This window comes from Colias philodice, chromosome 16 (genome assembly GCF_061535455.1).
Source record: "Colias philodice isolate Cphi_HAF_F1 chromosome 16, ilColPhil1 Martin Lab GWU primary, whole genome shotgun sequence".
NCBI classification, from domain to species: domain Eukaryota; kingdom Metazoa; phylum Arthropoda; class Insecta; order Lepidoptera; family Pieridae; genus Colias; species Colias philodice.
In genome coordinates this window covers 8,834,742-8,854,674 of record NC_143101.1, presented here as the reverse complement: position 1 = coordinate 8,854,674, position 19,933 = coordinate 8,834,742, and the positions used below count along the sequence as shown (strand labels likewise).

General features: G+C 32.8%; 2 protein-coding genes across 2 annotated transcripts in view; one reads left to right on the top strand and one right to left on the bottom strand.

The window, feature by feature from the left end:
• Positions 1 to 19,933, top strand: part of LOC149481869 (zwei Ig domain protein zig-8-like) — a 281,774-nt gene that overhangs the window by 67,830 nt on the left and 194,011 nt on the right. The gene's annotated exons all lie outside the window — the stretch shown is intronic.
• On the bottom strand, positions 1,799 to 18,351 carry LOC149481874 (putative transporter SVOPL). The gene is made up of 10 exons (XM_089705076.1): positions 18,267 to 18,351; positions 16,634 to 16,864; positions 12,115 to 12,277; positions 11,455 to 11,636; positions 10,462 to 10,646; positions 9,534 to 9,703; positions 5,995 to 6,151; positions 4,586 to 4,860; positions 4,012 to 4,139; positions 1,799 to 1,926 (listed from the first exon to the last, which is right to left on the bottom strand). The coding sequence occupies exons 1-10, from the start codon at positions 18,298 to 18,300 to the stop codon at positions 1,883 to 1,885; spliced, it is 1,569 nt and encodes a 522-aa protein (XP_089561202.1). The 5' UTR covers positions 18,301 to 18,351; the 3' UTR covers positions 1,799 to 1,882.

Genomic DNA, 19,933 nt, shown 5'->3' with positions numbered 1-19,933 from the left:
ATAGGCTCATTGAGTGATTATCAACTAGCTTTCCGCCCGCGGCTTCGCCCGCGTAGTTATAGTTCTCATTTCCGATTGATTCCTGAGATAAAACCTATCCTATATCCTTTCTCAGGTGTCATGCTATCTCTGTACCAACTGCATCCAAATCAGAGCAGTATTCACTGCTTGAGGCGCGAAGAAGAGATGGACAGACAGAAAGAGTTTTTTTTTTCGAATTTATAATATTAAGTTAGAATTTCAAATGATACATGCAATTCATCGGTTGAAAATAAATCATCTTCTACTAGATTTAACCGTGATTTCTCTTACATATTATCCTATAATATAGTTTTATAATAGAAGGTTTTAATCGGTTTTAGTTTGTTAGATTTTCAGTCTTTGTTTCAGACATTCGGGTTGTCAGCAAATTTAAAATGCTTATGAGATTATCTTGCTATATTGGACTAATAAAAGGAACTGCTTACAAAAAAGCACCTTAGTGTATAGAATATAAGGTCCAAAACAAGATTTATGTTTGAAAAACTCGTATCGCACTTTAGTACATCTTAATGTACACGTCTACATAACACGGTCTGGCGGAGCTGAAACTCAATATGAAGAGAATCACATTTTATACTTCAACATAATACGAAGTTTGATGCAAAAACGCGAGGGATTTTTCGCATTATGAATATGATATTGTGTACACTGGTTTACATTGCTTTTTTAATTTAAATTAGAAATCTTCATAAAAGTTATGTTGGTAAATTAGAACCTTAGTATTAGAAAAGAACATTATCAAATATTAAATTATATTTATTCCCTACATACCTATATTATGACATTTGAAAATGCTCTGAAACTAAACTTAAATGTTTAAATCATAGCGACAATTTTAGTTAAGATTATGATAATTGTGATACTAAATAAAAAACGGACCTACTAAATAAACCAATTACATTATTTAAAGTGAAACTTCTTTAGGCGCTTTGAGAGTAAAATTTCAAGTTCAGATCATGGCAATACCGTCATGTCATCAAGTAATGCGACGATTTTGTTATCTTTGAATATTGCCAAAGAAGTTTCACTTCTGACAAGTGTGCTCGGCACACACGCTCTTTATTGTATGTTCAATTCAGTTCTAAACCTTTTTGTGTTAACACATATTTTAAAAGCACCCAGCATAGACAATTGGAAAAAGATAAAGTACGAGCAAATATTGCATGTCATTTGTGACACATCATTACGCAACATAAATGTGTGCACTGCAAAAAATACAGGCATCGTTTCTAGAAACTATCAGATATAATCCACCAGTCAATGGTGTGTGCAAATCGCTTCCGTGCGAGCGAACCGGGGTGTTAAACTTAATTAAGTTCTTACTGAGTCGGGTTTATTGGTGTGCTGGCTTGTGGTCACATTTTTATTGCTGCTAGCTTGCGTAGGATCCGCTTGGAAAACAAAAAAATGCTTGCCAGACAGAAATAATGTAGTGAAAAATTTGAAAAAGGTGTAGAATTTGAAATAGGTACCTACCTGTAGTGTAATAGCTTTTGAATTTATGCATTAAACAAGTTTAAATTAATTGTTCGTAACTTTTAAAATTAAAGCTTTTCTTTCATAATATTTGAAAAAGAGTTGTATGTGAGATTTTCGATTAACCGGCATTTACCGATTATGAAAGAGGTAACTTTACTAAAAAAGTCACCGTGGTTTGCAAATTTGAACAAAACAAATTTGTAAACAGGTAGGTAATTTGTATTTGTAATTTGTAATGCTATGTAGGAATCTTTCTCACAAAAAAAAACAAAGAAAGGTTAAAATAAAATAATTTATTATGAAAACAACTTCTCATTTACACTAATACTATATTAATACTAAATTAAATTCTTCTTTAATTCTACGTCTTCTTGGTGGGCAAAAATAACGCCATTATACAATTACCTGAAAACAAAATTAATTAATTTTAACAACTTAACTGTCCAATGAGTCACATATGACTCATGGTGAACTTTTGGAATAAGTTCGTGAGTCACAGGTGACTCTTTTTTCAAGAATCTTTGGGGTATATTTTTGTTATGAACGTGGAGTGATATTCTAAATATAATTACGTGAACGTGTGGCGAAAACCCTAACCTTCAAGAAATTGAAATAAATTTTCGCAAAAGTTTTATACATTATCTGTGGTAGGTACTAAGGTAGGTAGATGTGTGTATCCTATTTGTTCGAAATAAAACAAAAAATACAGTGAAAAGGAAAACGTTTTATTATGAAAAATATGTTTGTAAGTATTATTAGGAGAACCAATCAACACATAATATAATGTTTTTCGATGTAGATATATAAACAAAATGCTTTTTTACATGTTTTGCACTCTGTGTGCACTTGTTTAGCTTTTCGAGCCAACTGCCCTTGAATTTTTAATTTTTCATAGCAACCGGTACATCTCTTTCGAACTAACTTATTGTTTGTAGTATTACGCGGAATTTCTTGAAGACTATGGCCAGGAGATGAACTAGAAACTGGAGATCTAGGAGTCAGAGAAAGCGAAAGTCTTGAGGCACGTTATTTTCTGTAGTTCTTGCTGCTGGCCCTAGAAAATGTCGAACTAAATGTTCTTGTACTTGCAAAACAGACAATTTAGGACATCCTGATGCCAAATGCACCTAGCATTTATTACAGAAACTTGAAATAAAATATCAACAGCGATTTTTTTGTACCAAGTTAGGCTTTTGCGTAAAAGAGAGTGAAAGGATGCTAGTTGGTCCGAAATATCTATACCTATTGCTTCATTATAGTGTATTATAACGTCGGGTTCATCAAATTCGGTTCGTCGGGTCATCAATCAAGTTTTATTGTCTATACTTGATGTGTACACATATGACTCATTGAACTTGGAAAAAAAAATCTTTTATCCCACGCTCATGCTCATATATGAGGCATAAATATAAATTGAATAAAATAAATAAAAACAATAACTATTTTCATAAAATACAATTTATTAAGACAATGTGAATGTTTTTTACCCTAATAGAAAAAAAAACTGATGGACGTGGGGTAGTGTTATTTTGTATTGTATGGGGACAGTTAAGTTGTTAAATGATATTCGAATGTAAATCAGCAATTCACATTTAGAATCTAACTCTGAATTTATTGTGGACACACAGCAAGTTTTATAATAAGGCTACAAGTTTCCATCATTTTTATTTTTGTCATTGCGTACACCTGAAGAACCGCCAGACTGGTACAAATGACCCATTAATTTCTGTCAGTATCTCCTGGCCTAAGTTTATACTGTCTTATTAGAAACATCTCACAAGATGGATGGGTGACATCTCTTGATCGATTTTCATTTCAGAGAGATAGTTTAATGGTCTTCTGCGTACTGTCTCTTTTGGATAAATCCCTCTGGGAACGAAATTGATCTCTCGGCTCTACGTTTAAGTGTTAATCAATATAACAAGAAAGTGGTTACGGTATCTTTTAGTCCAAATATTATATATATCAAATGATTATTTGTATGTATGTCTTTAGAGCAGTGGTGGCTCAGTGGTGAGACCTCGGACTTCGAATCGATAAGTCCGGGGTTCGAGACCAGGCGAGCGCGCAGGAAATATATTGATTTTCCAATTTATCTGCGCATGTTGAAACATCACCATTGCTCGAACGGTGAAGGAAAACATCGTGAGGAAACCGACATGTCTTAAAATCAAAAGTTCGTTGACATGTGACATCCGCCAACCCGCACTTCGCCAGCGTGGTGGATTATGGTCTGTACCCTCATAGGAGGCCCGTGTCCCAGCAGTGGGAACTGTATATGGGCTGATGATGATGATGATGATGTATGTCTTGTATTAAATCGTAATCTATGAATATAATGGTCTTCATCAAAATGCCTACAAAGCCCACAAACATGAAACATGAGCCCACAAAGTATTCTGAGTTGATTCAACCAATCTTTCCGTACCGTAGGCAAAGCCGCGGTACACAACTAATATATAATAATAATTGTTATAAAGATAAGCTCACCTAACATAAGTGCAGATAAAGTGAAGAATGGTATCACACACCCCAAGTCCAACAGAATTGGGAACGTTACGTTACCAACCAACGTTCCCATACGACCAGCCGTCATAATTAGACCCATTGCGAGCGACCTGAAATAATTGTTATTACCTACTTAATACGTAATTCATCAACTTCAGTCCAGTCTACATCTGTTTATTGTACTGTTTCTGAGCAAAAGTATAATTGATGAGAATGTTAGTGTCAGTTTTTTGGGACCTAATTTGTAGACTTGATGGAATGAAATTTCGGCCAGACAGGTAAGATTAGGTCTTGTTTCTTTCTTTAGGTTAATTAAATATAAGTCTGTTAAAAAAAATTGTCAAACCAAAATCGTTTAGCTATATTTGATGTAATGATAATATAAGTTTTATGTCGTAAAAACTTCAAGGTAATTTTCTAACGAAATTATTAAATTTAGCATTGATAAATCATCCGCATACGAAACTTCACCGACACTAAGTATTTAACTATTAATTAAACGAAGTTATATACAAATATTCATAGCAAGTTTACTAGTACTAAACTTTGTACCAACCTATAACTAGTTGGGAATAGTTCCAGGACCATAGCTTGAGTTAAACTCAACATAGTCTGCGCAGTAGATACGTCAGTTGAAAATAACGATACCAATAGAATCTTAGACACAGTCCATCTCAGGGCAATCGTACAGCCCACAGATAATAAACCGCAGACGAGGAATAGGTTCTTCTTGCCGACCTTATTCACTAGGATGCTCGTGATGATAAATGGTACTAGACAGATACAACCTAATATGACTGTGTTTAGATATGTTTCGTCTCCGCTCCGTACCTGCAATTTGTAACGATTAATGAACAAAGCTTTGCAAATGCAAAGTTAGAATTATAAATTGGTGGAAATTAAATGAACGTAGTTAGATTGAGGTAGTAACCACGTAGTAACTCATATCATGTAGTGTACTAAAATATAGATAACGCACTTCTTAGCTTTATATCAATTTTAATTTTACTGTAAATTTATTATTGTGTTTGAATTGTATTGACTTATTCTAATTGTATTGTGTGCTAGTCATGTTATTGCAATTTTGTGGAGTTAAATAAATGATCTTTCTTTCTTCTTTCAAACTTTTTATTGTTTAACCTTGGTACATTGATGGTTTTTTCACAGTGATAAATATCAGTTACTAGCCGCGCTGCGCGGTTTCACCCGCGTGGTTCCCCTCTTGTTGGTCTTTATATAGCCTATAGCGTTATATAGCCTTATAGCCTTCCTCGATAAATGGGCTATCTAACACCGAAATAATTTTTCAAATCGGACCAGTAGTTCCTGAGATTAGCACGTTCAAACAAACAAACTTCAGCTTTATAATATAAGTATAGATTATAAGTAGTATTTTAATATTGAACATTGGAGAATTTTCTTAAATATTTGCTCGTAGTGGACACTTTAATAAACTACGTATAAACTAAGCTCTTTCCAGCTAAATCGGTTCGGCTTTGTCAAAATCGATCCTTAAAAGCTTCCGATAAGAGAGTAAAGCCATGATACCGATAAAATGAACCAAATTGAAACCTGAGGCAGATCGGTTCTACGTTAATATAGTCAAGAATATGAAAGATCTAACATTTTTGCTACATTCGCTCCATTTTCAAATATAGAAAACACATTAAAGTGTAGAATCTCACTAGAGGTCTTATCTAAAACAGCTTGAAGTTTTCTGATGCAAATAATATTTCAAAATGGTCAAGCAAATGTTTCATTTTATTGTCTTCTGTGATGGTCTTTTTAAGTGAAGATCTGCATGTCATATTTAATTAGTTCGACTTAGAGTTTTCGTTTTTCCAGTTATATTGATTTTGTAGGCATTTGATACCAAAATCTTAATTTATAAATCTTTGGACATTTTCAAATCACCTGTAAGTACAGGTCTTTTTTATTATTCATTTATGAAGCATAGGTACATACCGGCACACACACGTCGTCCACACTTGTCATATTGACTTTAATTCTAAGATCATGGGTATATGCGTCCAACATGACACATAAATCCTCAGTCCCATTCTGTCTGTAGTTCTCCACTATTGTAGAAAGTTGTGGAAACCACAGCCGAAGTACGTTGTATCTGGAGACGAGATATTGTAAATTTCTTAGTTATTATATCTCTTTGATTAGCTGTTTATGTGTTCAGGTTGAAATTCCTGTGAATTATTACATTGGTGTACCAACCAAGCAAATGAACTTATAATATGTCCTGGAGTACGGTGACGATTTTGGTATCTTTGAATCTTGCCAAAGAAATTTCACTTCTGACATGTGAGCTCGGCCCACACGCTCTTTTTTAAATTTGTGAAAATATTATTATTGTTATTAATTATAATAAAAAGAATATTTAAGTACTTAATTCCTATAGGTAAACATTTAGCTTGGTCATATTGCACGCCTCATAAGCGAAGCGTTGAGGTGGGTACTACTGTCACTTCGCGCAAAACATCTGATTTTTCAAACTTAAAATGTCTTTATGTATCATACATTGCACTTGTAAGATAATACATACACACACATATTAAGAAAAACACTATTTTTAACATTCATGATATTTTTGATGTCATTTTTGTTATTTAAACTAGTTAAAAAACAGTTTTAAAAAGTTCTGTCTTGGACGTCCGTGTGTCTGTATGTGCGGAGGATTTTCTTGTTAACACGATAGCGACCGAAATACTTTACTAATCGAGTCTTTTTTTTCTCCTGAAGAAAATTCCCAATCGAAAGAAACCTATTAAGCCGTGGATAACCCAAGGTTTGATAAAATGCATTAGAAAAAGAGATAAATTACACAAAAAACTAAAAATATCCATGAATAGCGACTCCCTTAACGAATACAAAAAATATAGGAATGCGTGTAACAAAATAATAAAAAATGTTAAAATAGCGTATTATAAAGCTAAGTTGGAGAAAAACAATGGTAACGCTAAGAAGGTCTGGAACATAATCAAAGAGTCTTGTAATATAAAGCCTTGTAAAGTACCCAATGCTGACCTCTTGAATATTAAACCCAATAAGCATGATGCCTTGGCTGAAATAAACAATTACTTTGTATCTGTAGGAGGTGAACTTGCAAAGACTACTCTAGCTTCCCTTAATGAAACAGAAGAGACATTGGCTTCTAAATCTAAAAATAAGGAGCCACCTCTTGACTCCTTCGTGCTTACTCCAACTAATCACCTCGAAATACAAACCATCCTTGCAAATATAAATATTACGAGTGCTTCCGGTCATGACTTAATACCAACATTTATTTTCAAGAATTTCAGAAATTATTTATCCGCGCCCATATCTCACCTATGCAATACAAGCTTTTCAACTGGAATCTTTCCGCATAGCTTTAAAAAGGCGATAGTCACTCCAATTTATAAATCAGGTAATAAACTCTCACCGACAAATTATAGGCCAATTTCCTTATTATGTACCCTTTCTAAGGTGTTAGAGAAATGCGTTAACAGGAGACTTATGAGCTTTTTGGAAAAGAAAAATCTACTGCATAACCATCAGTTTGGCTTTAGGTGTGGAAAATCCACTGAAGATGCCACTCTGAGACTCACTACTTTAATTTCTTCGTATTTAGATGATGGCTATAAGTGCTTGGGTGTCTTCCTAGACCTAAAGAAAGCGTTTGACATCGTCTCAATTCCGATACTCTTGGCCAGGTTGGAAAATTCGGGAGTAAGAGGTGTTACTCTTGACTGGTTCCGAGACTATCTATCTAATAGATCTCAAGTTGTTCGTCTGGAGGGCTCTTTAAGTACGGAAGAACATTGCTTGTATGGAGTCCCCCAGGGAAGTACATTAGGACCTACACTTTTTCTTGTCTATGTAAACGAATTATGTAAGCTCAAACTAAACGGCGGCGAAATCACCATGTTTGCCGATGACACAGTGATAATATTTAAGGCCAAAACGTGGAAACAACTATTTGAAGGTACAGAATGTGGTCTCGGTGAAGTAACGGCATGGCTTGAAGATAGCCTCTTAAGTCTTAACTGCGCTAAAACTAATTACCTCTGCTTCAGCAAAACTTCCGCTTTAGAACCAGTAAATAAGTCGCTCAAATTACATGTGTTTCCCTGCAATCGTAGTTCTCATAGTTTCCAATCGCAATGCATGTGTCCATCCATAAGCAGGGCTACGCAGATTAAGTATTTAGGAATAATTCTCGATGACAAGCTCAACTGGAAGCTCCAAATAGCGCACGTGTCAATGAGAATCCGGCGGTTGCTGTTTATTTTTAAGACATTGAGGACTTTTGCTAACTTCAACCTAATTTTGCAGATTTATAAGGCCTTAGGTGAATCTCTATTATTCTACTGTTTAACTGCTTGGGGTGGAGCTGCAAAAAGCCATTTCATAGAAATTGAACGAGCTCAGAGGGCCTTGCTGAAAGTAGCCATCAAAGAATCGTTTCGCTACCCAACCGCCCTCTTGTATGAGAGGACTATGGTACTTAGTGCTAGGAAATTGTTTATTTATAAATGTATTAGACGTTTCCATCGACAATGCTCATTTAACAGCATCAAGAAATTCAACAGGAGAATAGTCGTCCCTGTACCGATGGCTAAGAGTAAATTTGCTAACAGACAGTATAAACATTTGGCTCCTAAAATGTACAATGCCCTTAATAATTACCAGAATGTAACTAGGTGTACAAATTACCAAATAAAATCTAAAATTAAAAACTGGCTCTCTACTTTTGATTATTTAAATACTGAACGTTTACTCTATTAACTAGGACAGTTCTTTTCTCTAATAAAGTCATTCACACACTACACTCCAACACTACACTCTCATACAACACTCTCACACCTACACACCATAATTACCATGTTTTACGTCCACACACTAGGGTTAACCGAGTGGATTATAAACTATTTTTATTTTTTATTTTTTTATTTTTTTAATGCATGCATAATTATTAAATAGGTAATTAATTAATAATAATGTATTATGAACAAATGTTGAAATGTAACAAATAATATTATAATAAATTATGTCTAAAGCTGAATAAATTCGTGTACATACGCCATTGTAACAGTGTAATATAAATTAGTGTGAACACAGGCTCCTGAAAAACAGTTTACAACTATATTAGGAGCCTGGGTCATTAAATTTTTGTAAGATATATCTAATGGTGCAAATAAATGATTTATTTATTTATTTATTTATTTATCTTACGCTTGAGTATGCTCAGGAATAGAACCCTTTCATTTTTCAGGGTCTGAATCGATGTGGTTTAATTGTTATTAAATAAACAAAAATAATAATTAATAAATAATTATTAAAAAAAATTATGAGGCGTGCACTTTTGGATTTTCCAAACTATTTTTTCTATTACTATCGCCAGTGTTCTAGAAGGTTCAGGAATATTATAACGAATCAAGTGCCTTTAAAATCCTTAAATTTATAACAAAACCATCTTCATATCAATCGATAATTGGGTAAGTTTAACTCACTGCGTCATTGTGAAGTAGTTTATAAAGCAGAATAGCAATAGATACAACAACAAAGGCCGTCGAAACAGCGGTTTGATATTCTCGAAGCCAGCCGATAGTTGGCTCTTATGTTCGCCTTCCGGAGTCTCATCTATAGCTTGTTTCATTTCATCTTTCCATAAGTTGACATACTGTAAATAGCATAGATTATTTTTATTTTTGGTAACGATATTGGTTGATGATTATTTTATTTTTCTGTTCATCCCTACATATAGATAAATTCGAAAGTAACTGTCTGTCGGTCTGTATGTCTGTTTTTTTTCAATCCTTCATAATAACATAATATTATAACATCGCGAATGGGCGGCGGGCATCACTTTCCATCAGGTGACCCATCTGCTCGTTGGTCTGCTTAGTTATAAAAAACCACATAACCAATTTGGATGAATTTGGTATAGATATAGTTTGAGAAGTAAGAAAGTATATTAAAGGTTTTAACACGAAAATCCCACGGGCACGGGAACTACGCGGGGTTTTCTTCGACTACGAGGGCGAGCCTGCGAGCGGATATCTAACTTCTGATAAGTTCAAATGAGTTATTGCTAAATTTTATATTCAGGATATTTCTCATTAATTAATTATGATGATTGAATAGTAAGCTCATTGAATGTGAAGCACGATATAACATTTTCTTGGAAATCATGCGTTTCATTCGAATGTAACTAAATAATATGAAATTGTGGTGGAAACTGAAAAATATTTAAATAAATAATAGACATTCCAATGTTACAAAGAAATTTCGACCGATCGATGAATCGAAAATCACAAATTAAAATAGATTCAATTTCTTAAAACTTTCAAACCTTCTTCACAACTTTAATCTTCAAAACTGTAATCTTGTAACCGAAATTTCGTGAATGTTCAAATGAATTACGAATCTTGTCGATACCTTAAAAGTTTCCGCTGGTTTTCCCGTGTTTTCTTTGTACACTCGAATTAAAACATCTCTCGCTTCATTGTACTTGTGCTGTGTTACGTAAAACTTAGGGCTTTCAGGCAAAAACATGTATAGGATGCTCGCACAGAGGGACCAGACTGACATTATGAGGAGATAGTAGTTCCATGTATTAAGAACTAAAAAAATGCAATACATTTTGTGTTACAATACTATTTTCGTAAGGGTTCTTTTCTAATAATAACGTGCGAGGATGTGTATCGAGGAATGTGTTTGTAAAAACCAATCATATCGCTTCATTTAGTTAGAATTTTGGAGCGTTTAGCGTTTGAAGCGATACTATTGGTTATTTACAAACTTTCTTTTCCATTCCTCGCTACACATCCTCGTATATTATGGAAAAGCACCCTAAAAATGATATTTAGAAGAGCCTCGATTGATTTAGTGATAAAGTTATGTAGTGCTGTGATTTGATTAAATAAATAGATGCTAAAACTAAATAAATTCAATGTTTTATCGGACGTAATATTGTAATAGTATTTTGTAAGACTGCTTCTTATTATTGTTCAACTAGAACTATTAAGAATATCATCACCTCTTTTATAAACTATGCGATAGCGCATAATTTATAAAAGTTTGCGATATTAAATTACACCTTTAAAATATTACTTTAAAACTTGGCAACAAAAGTTTAAAAATGAAGGTGTATGTTACAGACTATACCTAGTATGCTAAAATTGTGTTACTTATTTATTTTCTCTTTAAAACTATACTCATAGCATAACTTGTTATTTTAACCAAATCAATAAATCAAAATAACATCCATATTAACTTCAATAAAAGAAGTAAGAGTCCAAAACTATAAACTCATAGAAAAGAAACATCAAAATATTCAGCACACTTCCTTTAGCACTTATTTCCACAGAAACGAAACATCAAAATGTTCAGTACATTTCAACATAGTCCAGCATAAAACGGTCCACTTACCTATATACCCATTGAACAACACATCCCTCCAATCGCACCTGAGAATTGCCCAGGAAATTAAAGCGACAGAAATCTGTCCTATAGCCACAAAGGACGATTGGACCAGCATCACTCGATCCCTGATGCCGCTGTGGCATAGCTCAGAGGTTAGCGCCAAGAATGGACTGAATGAAGCCGCAAATCTGTTTGGATAACGTGTTTATGAGTTGGGATAGGTAATGTTTACAGATATTTGCTTGTGACTTGGGATAATTTTAAGAGTTATTTTCTTGTATTTGACTTAACATGGGTATTATATATTTATAAATAATAGACTTATATGTATATTATTATCCCAAAGTTTCGAACACTTAGCAGTGAGCGACACAGAGATTAAAGTGCGAAACGTCGGGATAATAATTAAAAAATATACCTACAAATGAATAAATCGCGTTTAAAATCTTTTAGTCTTTAATTTCTAAATGTTAACAGATGTTAGTATAAAATATATGAATCGAGAAGTCAAATCCTCTGGAAAGTAAAGTCCTATGGAAAAAAGTTCATGTCAATTTTTAAAAGTAAGATTAAAATAGCAAATGATTTAAACATAAAACACACGTTGATTTGTAAAAGTCAGTTTAAATAACAAAATATGTATAAAAACTCTACAATAATACTTACAACAATCCTTCGAAGAACTTCGACGTCACTAATATGTAATATTTTTGGCTTAAACCAGAAATGACGGTAAAAAAGAATATACCTAGATAGCCACAAACAATAAACCGCTTTCTGCCGAATGTGTCAGTTAAAAAGCCTGCTAATGATGATGATATTATCATTCCTGAAATAAATAAAAACTCATATAAATAAAAATGACAGAGATACAGAATTTAGGTACACGAGATTTTATAGTTAGTACCTATACCCGATGATTCAAATGTTGTTTTTATTTCATTTCTGAAACATTATTAATGAAACTGTATCTCTTAACAATATTTTTTTTAATTATCCTAATTATACTTTACAAACTATATTTTTTAGTGAATTCCCATGTCCCCTAGTGGGGTATGAATGAATGAATGAATGAATAAATACTTTATTTGCACCAGAAAAAAATAATAACAAAAAAACACAGACAATAGAAAACGTACAAAAAGGCGGCCTTATCGCTAATACAGCGATCTCTTCCAGGCAACCTTAGGTCAAGGATCATGAGAATTACGTCATATATTGAGGTCGATGTGGAAGGTGGAGTAATCTAGTGTTTTATTAATAAGTGTTCTATCAACTTTCAAAACATTAAATATTCACAAAAAATAAATACGGTAAATTCTGTTTCTTCCAGATTTCTGCGTTTCCAGATTTATATCCAACAGACACATCTATACTAATATTATAAAGAGGAAAGGTTTGTAATTATGTATGTATGTATGTATGTATGGTTTTCACGCATAAACTACTGGACCGATTTCAAAAATTCTGTCATCATTAGAAAGCTGCATCTTCACTGAGCAACTTAGGCTAGGTTTTATCCCAGAAATCCCACGCGGACGGGAACTATGCGGGGGCGAGGCCGCAGGCGGAAAGCTAGTACTAAATAAATGAATTTCAATAGAAAACGTTTAAAACTGGACAGAGAAGAGTGAATAAAATTTATTTCAGAACTTTGAGTTAGATTTTTTTTATTGTATCAATTTGTCTCCAATTTGCCTGCAGGAAACAATTTTATAGACACGAAGTAAACGTTACGTGTTATTTTTTAATCTGTGATATATCTAAAACGATCTGTAAAAAATATGATAAAAGTGCAAAAAAAATAAAATAAATGAACTAACATTTATTGTTTCAACTAGACTTCCTTCAGTTATGCTTTTGAATCTTCAAAATACAAAACTTAACTACATAATTCAGTGTCAATTATATTATACTAGCGGTCCGCCCCGGCTTCGCCCATGGTACATATTTCGCAATAAAAGGTAGCCTATGTTCTTTCTCAGGGTCTAATGATTGTCTGTGCCAAATTTCATCAAAATCGGTTGATAGGTTTAAGCGGGAAAGACAGACAGAGTTTCTTTCGCATTTATAACATTAAGTGACATATCACACTAGCGGATTGCGAGCGGTTTCAAAGCGGAGCGGGTGCGCAACGAATACGTTGCGGTTGCGCAGCGAATTCGTTGCGGACGCGTGGCAGATGCGCAACGTTTACGTCGCAGTCATGTACACTCATTAACAAAATGGAATCCGTGCTGGTTGTTACTTATAACTTGTGATAGTATAATAATTATGAGATCATTATTTTTTACGAGTTTCATAACATGTTAATGTTTAGGGTATTGTTTTATCTATTAAATCTTGGTCGAAATGCAATCAGATAACTTAATTGCTCATTAAGAAAGTTCATTAGTGAAATAAATGTTAAAGCTCCTTAACTAAAACAGGGCTATCTTATTATTAGATAAATAGCAGTGAATAGAAAATTTTATCAAGCAACCAGCAACTCACTATCACTTTGCTCATAATTAGGTTCACAAAATCTCTTTATAACATACGTTGCTATGGGAGAGATTATACTGGTCAGTCGTTACATACTTTTGGAATGTATGGTACATTCTAAAAGTCCTAGTAATTCAATTTTATAGCACCTTTTTTTAACAACTCCAGTTGTTATTACATCTTTAGTTAACTGTTAAGTAAGTGCATTTCCACAGTACGGTTAAAAAATTGAGTGCTACAGAAACGATGGAAATATTGAATGGAAGTTAGGCAAGGCGGAAGGGCTGGCTTTTGTGCGAGAGTATACAAAATGACGCGTCCGCAACGAATTCGCTGCGCAACCGCGGCGTGTTCGGTGCGCGCCCGCAACGTATTCGTTGCGCACCCGCTCCGCTTTGAAACCGCTCGCAATCCGCTAGTGTGATATGTCACTTATAATAATATAATTAGGGATTATATTTATATTATGTCAATTTTACATTATAATTTTTCAATTTATAAATTGAACAAAAAAATATTAAACGAAATTAAAATGAATTTAAATACCTACTCATAAGCAAATATTTTTTCAGTAGTTTACTCTATAGAGTGTGTCATAGAAATATGCATACAAACACTCGAAAAACTTAACCCTCTTGATAATGATGTAAGGATTTATATAATCCATACTAATATTATAAATGCGAAAGTAACTCTGTCTGTCTGTCTATTACTCAATCACGCCTAAACTACTGAAACAATTTGCATGAAATTTGGTATGGAGATATTTTGATACCCGAGAAAGGACATAGGCTACCTTTTATTGCGAAATATGTACCACGGGCGAAGCCGGGGCGGACCTCTAGTTTAATAATATTTCCCTAGCATAAACAAATTAAAGTTACTCAAGAGGAAATTTAACCGCTTCTAGTTTTAAAGTATTAAAGAAATTGTAATCTAAAGGCATTTTATATTAGGTCAATGAAAATTTTAATATCACCCCTTTATCGTATAGAAACTTTGTGTCTAATAAAGTTGGATAAACTGCTAGAGGATTTTCATTATGAACGACTTTCCATTTTAATACTTTTTAAATTTTAATATAGGAAATATTTAATATCTATACAATATACATATATATAAATCTGTAGAAGGGTCAATTCTGTACATTGAAAATATTGAAAAAATAAATAGCAGGGGGTGTTACTGGATCGATACCAAACCCAAATATGTGATTAAAAAATTTTTTGTCTGTTTGTCTGTCTGTCTGTATGTGAAGACATCACGTGAAAACTAACGGTTCGATTTCGATGAAAATTGGTATAATTATACCTTATTATCCTGGGCGTATAATAGAATACTTTTTGTCCTGGAAAAATACGTAGAAAAAAAATTAATCTTAATTTTTCAGTTTTATCCATAGACGTTGTTCTGTAGAACCGCGAACACACGTTGCGTATTATTATAGGCCTAGCCGTATTTGGGTCCAATAGATATTTATAAGATGTCATTGTCAGAGTTAATCAAAATGGAGACCATCCACGCGAAGACCGACATCCGCGCGGACGGAGTCGCGGGCGGAAGCTAGTAGGAAATATTAATAATATATTATCTATGGTATTATATTATCTGTGATATTATATTGAACTTTCAGGAAGGGACAATTCCTTGAGAGTATCTTGAATGCTTTAAAAATGTATTGGTTGTAAATTTTATTATATTATATTTACCGCGTCTTTGGTTAATGCTTGAGCGTAGTCGAGTCCTGAGTTCGATTCTCGGTGGACAAATTCATGGCCTGGCAGGACACAGAAGGCTAATCACCTTTTTGTCCGTAGACAAAAATCGATCAGTGAAACAGATGTTTAATGCCCCATGGAGACATGGGACTTCACTTATGTATTTTGATTTTAGATAATTGATTTTCTTAACTAGACACACTTAATGAGTCTGTCCTTAGTGAGTGTGGAAAATAAATTGTGTAGTAAATTAAGGCTTGAGTAGGTACATATTTAATTTCTGAGATAAGTCGATGTTTTCATTGGACTCAAATTGAGAATTGTAAAAATATCTTTTGCGTTTGTTTTGTCTTATATCTGCAATAAATACGCAAAAGTCGCACTATCTAGGACTAATACAGTTTTTCCTTATTTAACGTTTCTTATCTCGATAAAATTTATTTTAATGATGACGGAAATCTAAAGTGAGTAATCTATACTAATATTATAAAACTGAAGAGTTTGTTTGTTTGTTTGAACGCGCCAATCTCAGGAACTACTGGTCCGATTTGAAAAATTATTTCGGTGTTAGATAGCCCATTTATCGAGGAAGGCTATTGGCTATATATTATTAGGTACGCTAAGACCAACAAGAGCGGAGCCATGCGGGTGAATCCGAGAAGCGCAGGTAATTAAATATAGATCAAAATCTTTGTTGTTGTATAATATAGAAGTCTATAAGATTTATATATTTTGTTCTGAAAACTCAATCGAATGAATCGCCCCGATTAGGTCCTACGTTTATATAATCCTAAGGTTCATAGTGTTATTGTTTATTATTATTATTTCGTTTCAACATTCAATAATATGAAATAAGCGTTAGAAACTACAATTTACATTTCATATTAATATAGTGCACTCATAGTTTAATATTCTATTTTAATATAGCAAAATATTCTTCCTTACTTATCTATTACATTTTAAATTGTATTACCAATACTTACCGACATACGGTATTGCGTTTAGCACCCCTTTTTGCAACAAACTCATATTCAAGTCACATTCAGCTATGGGCAGTATATAAGGCGTGGTGTTGGACACAATTAGTCCACAAGTATATCCTACATACGCAGATAGTAGAAGTTTTATGTGAAACCGACCAAAACCACATTCTTTTAACGCTAGGTTGACTTCTTGCATCGCTGTGGGGATAGTGTGTTCGGGCTCATCTTGGGCTGAAAGTAAATATCCTCACTTAGGTATATTATCCTAATATTAACTATCCTATCTTGATCCATATGTTATAAATGCAATAATGTGTTTTCCATGTCTTTCACGTAGCAAATGAGGTATTTTATGGTAGATTTTGGTGTCAAGATATTATGATAAGGAGGCTAGAGAGAGACTTAGGTTACGTTTTACCGTGTTGATACATCTCATTCCATTGGGATTTCCTTGGACTACTGACTAGTAATTCATAATTCGGTATTAACACTATATGGTTTACAATAATATTTTAACAATAATAAAATTTCATATTATTTCTAACCGTTTGAGCTTTTTGTATGACACAGGGTTAATGTAGCTTTTACCGTATGGCGATTAAAAAAGGCGCTTATATTCTTATTACATAGTAGATACAAATATGCGAACAGCATTTTTTAAACAATCATTAGATTAGATAATGAATGAATCTTACTATTGACTTAGACTGAAAAGTCTGTGTAAATGTTCGTCACGCATTCGTGAAACAGCTGATTTGATAAAATTTTGCAAATATTATAAAATTAGTGTCTGAATGAACCTGAACATTATGCAGAGTAATCTGGTCTTTTACATTAAATTTTTTGTCTTTTTTACGAAATTCTCTAAGTAAGTTCAGTGGTGAAAGTAGACTACAATAATAATAGAACTTAGTATATTATCTCTACTATACGAAAATGATACCTCAAAATTTCTTAGCTCTTACTATTTCTTAACTCCAGACACGTTTAGTGTTTAAAGTAGGCCAAGCCTGTATCTAAGACAATAGTCACAACTTGTCATACACGATTTTGTGGTAAGTGCTCATTCAGAACATCATACTGCAAGCACTTCACTATTTTCATAAATTGTAGAAGTAATAGAAGACAAAAAGTAAGATACAAAAGAAAAATATAAATAAGAGGTCGATTTGAGTAAAGTTAATTCTTAAGTTCTGTATAATAAAAGACTGAATAGAGAATAGAATAATAAAAACTCAGTAAACAATAAATCAAGACATTAAAAAGGAAACCCAACACAATTAGATTATTAGATTTTATATTCGTTTTTAAAATATCAGCCTTAAATATTTTCATGATGATAAGCCTACTAGAAAAAAAACCAACCTCAGTAATCTAAAGATAAAAGAAAAACGATTATCTAAATTAAACTGAAGTCAACAAACTTTACATAATCTGTGGTTCCAAGACAAACGAAAACATCAATTATATTGTCGTCCTAAATAATTAATGCTGAAATAAATGTGTTTGTTTCGAACCGATTGTAAAACGTCTTTTGATTATATTAATAGCCTAATTAAACATGGCCATTTATAATTTAATCTTAAATTAATTTGAAATTGTTATTATAAGTATAGATAAAAACAATACATACTACGTCCCAGAACTTGTAAGTCTACTTCACTCATTATCACTTGTATTAAAATAATGTACAAAAATAACACTTAGACATTGTAGCTGATAAAGGTAGAATGCTACTGTACCAAATGTTTCAAATTATTTATATCTTTCCAACCTTGGCGTAAGAAAACAATTTTATCTTGAGCCATCAGATTCTATAACAAACCTCCTTTCTCATATGTTAGTCTGATACAGGAAGTTCAAGTTAAATTGGTTAATAAATGTTTCTCTAAGATAATTTTATATAACTTGAGTAAATTATTGTGGTGTAATACATTGAAATGTCTTACGACACTTATAAATATTAATCGAAATTGATTTACAGGGAAATTTCAAGGAAAATAATATTCATTAGGCACATCCAATACCATTTATTTGGAAAGCTACGTACCGTAAATAATTAGAAATGAATATTAATAATAACGAAGGTAACGAGAATAATATTTATTAATTAATAAAACATAATATTATTTACGTATTTAAAATAAAATCTTTCTAAAAACATGGACAAACCAGGAAGGAAAGACTTATAATATTGTATAATGATTTTGTAGTAACTAACATTTAACAATAATATGATTATGAAATACTGAGGAGTACTAGCAAAAATATTCAATAATATTATCAAATCCTACTCTTGTAGATGATCTAATTCTTCTCTGTAGAAAAGTTCTAAAACTTATGACACATCTGAAAGTGATATAAAAAATAACTATGGAGTTTCGTGACGAATCTAATGAGTTGACGCAACATTCTGAAATTGTGGCAGATTGAAAAAAAACACTTTATTTGCGTTAAAGTTAACATGAATGACTCTGTAGTTCAAGTCTATAGAAAATATTGTTACAAACCGAATTTGATGAATAAATCGTTTGACAAAGTTTCAATCCCCTTCTAGATCTAAAAGTAACAACATAAAACACAGAGCTATCAAAGAACAAAATATCCATTAATGTCGGCCGCCCGTTGAAAATTGTTTCTACGTGAGCCGAGGGATGTGTAAGGCTTAATTAAGTTCTTAATTACTGTTATGAGACTGTTAGTTGTTATCGATTTCATTAAACTCTCGATTTGCGCGCAGTTTTATGGGACTGCGTTTAAACCATTTACTTTTATCGCTTCGTGTTTAATTTTTTTTACAAATATGTTCGTAATTAAGTATGTTGGAGATTAAAATTTTTGTTTTTAGGTTAAACATTGTTATTTTACTGTAGATGTTGATGATCTGATTCAGTTTCACACCGTTTTATACACATGTTAAAAGAAAGACACATGCATTCATAAGTAGCCCAGCAAGTATTATTCAAATAAAAGTCGTGCCAATTTTAAAAATGACAATCCACAAGTACCTACTTATAAACTTTACACGAAAAATTAGTTTCGAGGATCAGTTTGAGGAAGTTATAATTTGATCAGTAACTGCTTACTTAAGCTCAAGGGCTCTAGATAGGCCAAAGGTCGTCAGAACTCTGCCAGTAACCATAGTTTTAATTATTATTGTGTTTAGCATAGTCTTATCTTCTTCTTCTTCTCTTAATTAATGGCTCCACCCAATAAAAAGGGAGTCTTATCTTTATAACTCTTGGAACGTAAATGATGAAAATATAGATTTCCTACATTGCAGACTATTAATTTATGTTA

Bases quoted from the DNA above. Each gene is read 5' to 3' on its own strand.
- LOC149481874 (XM_089705076.1), bottom strand. From the start codon at position 18,300: ATGAGTGAAGTAGACTTACAAGTTCTGGGACGTA. The intron at 11,637-12,114 runs GTAAGTATTATT...TTATCCAAACAG, and splicing joins AAGTTCTTCGAAGGATTGTT to ATTTGCGGCTTCATTCAGTC. The intron at 6,152-9,533 runs GTGAGTTAAACT...TCTCGTCTCCAG, and splicing joins AACTACTTCACAATGACGCA to ATACAACGTACTTCGGCTGT.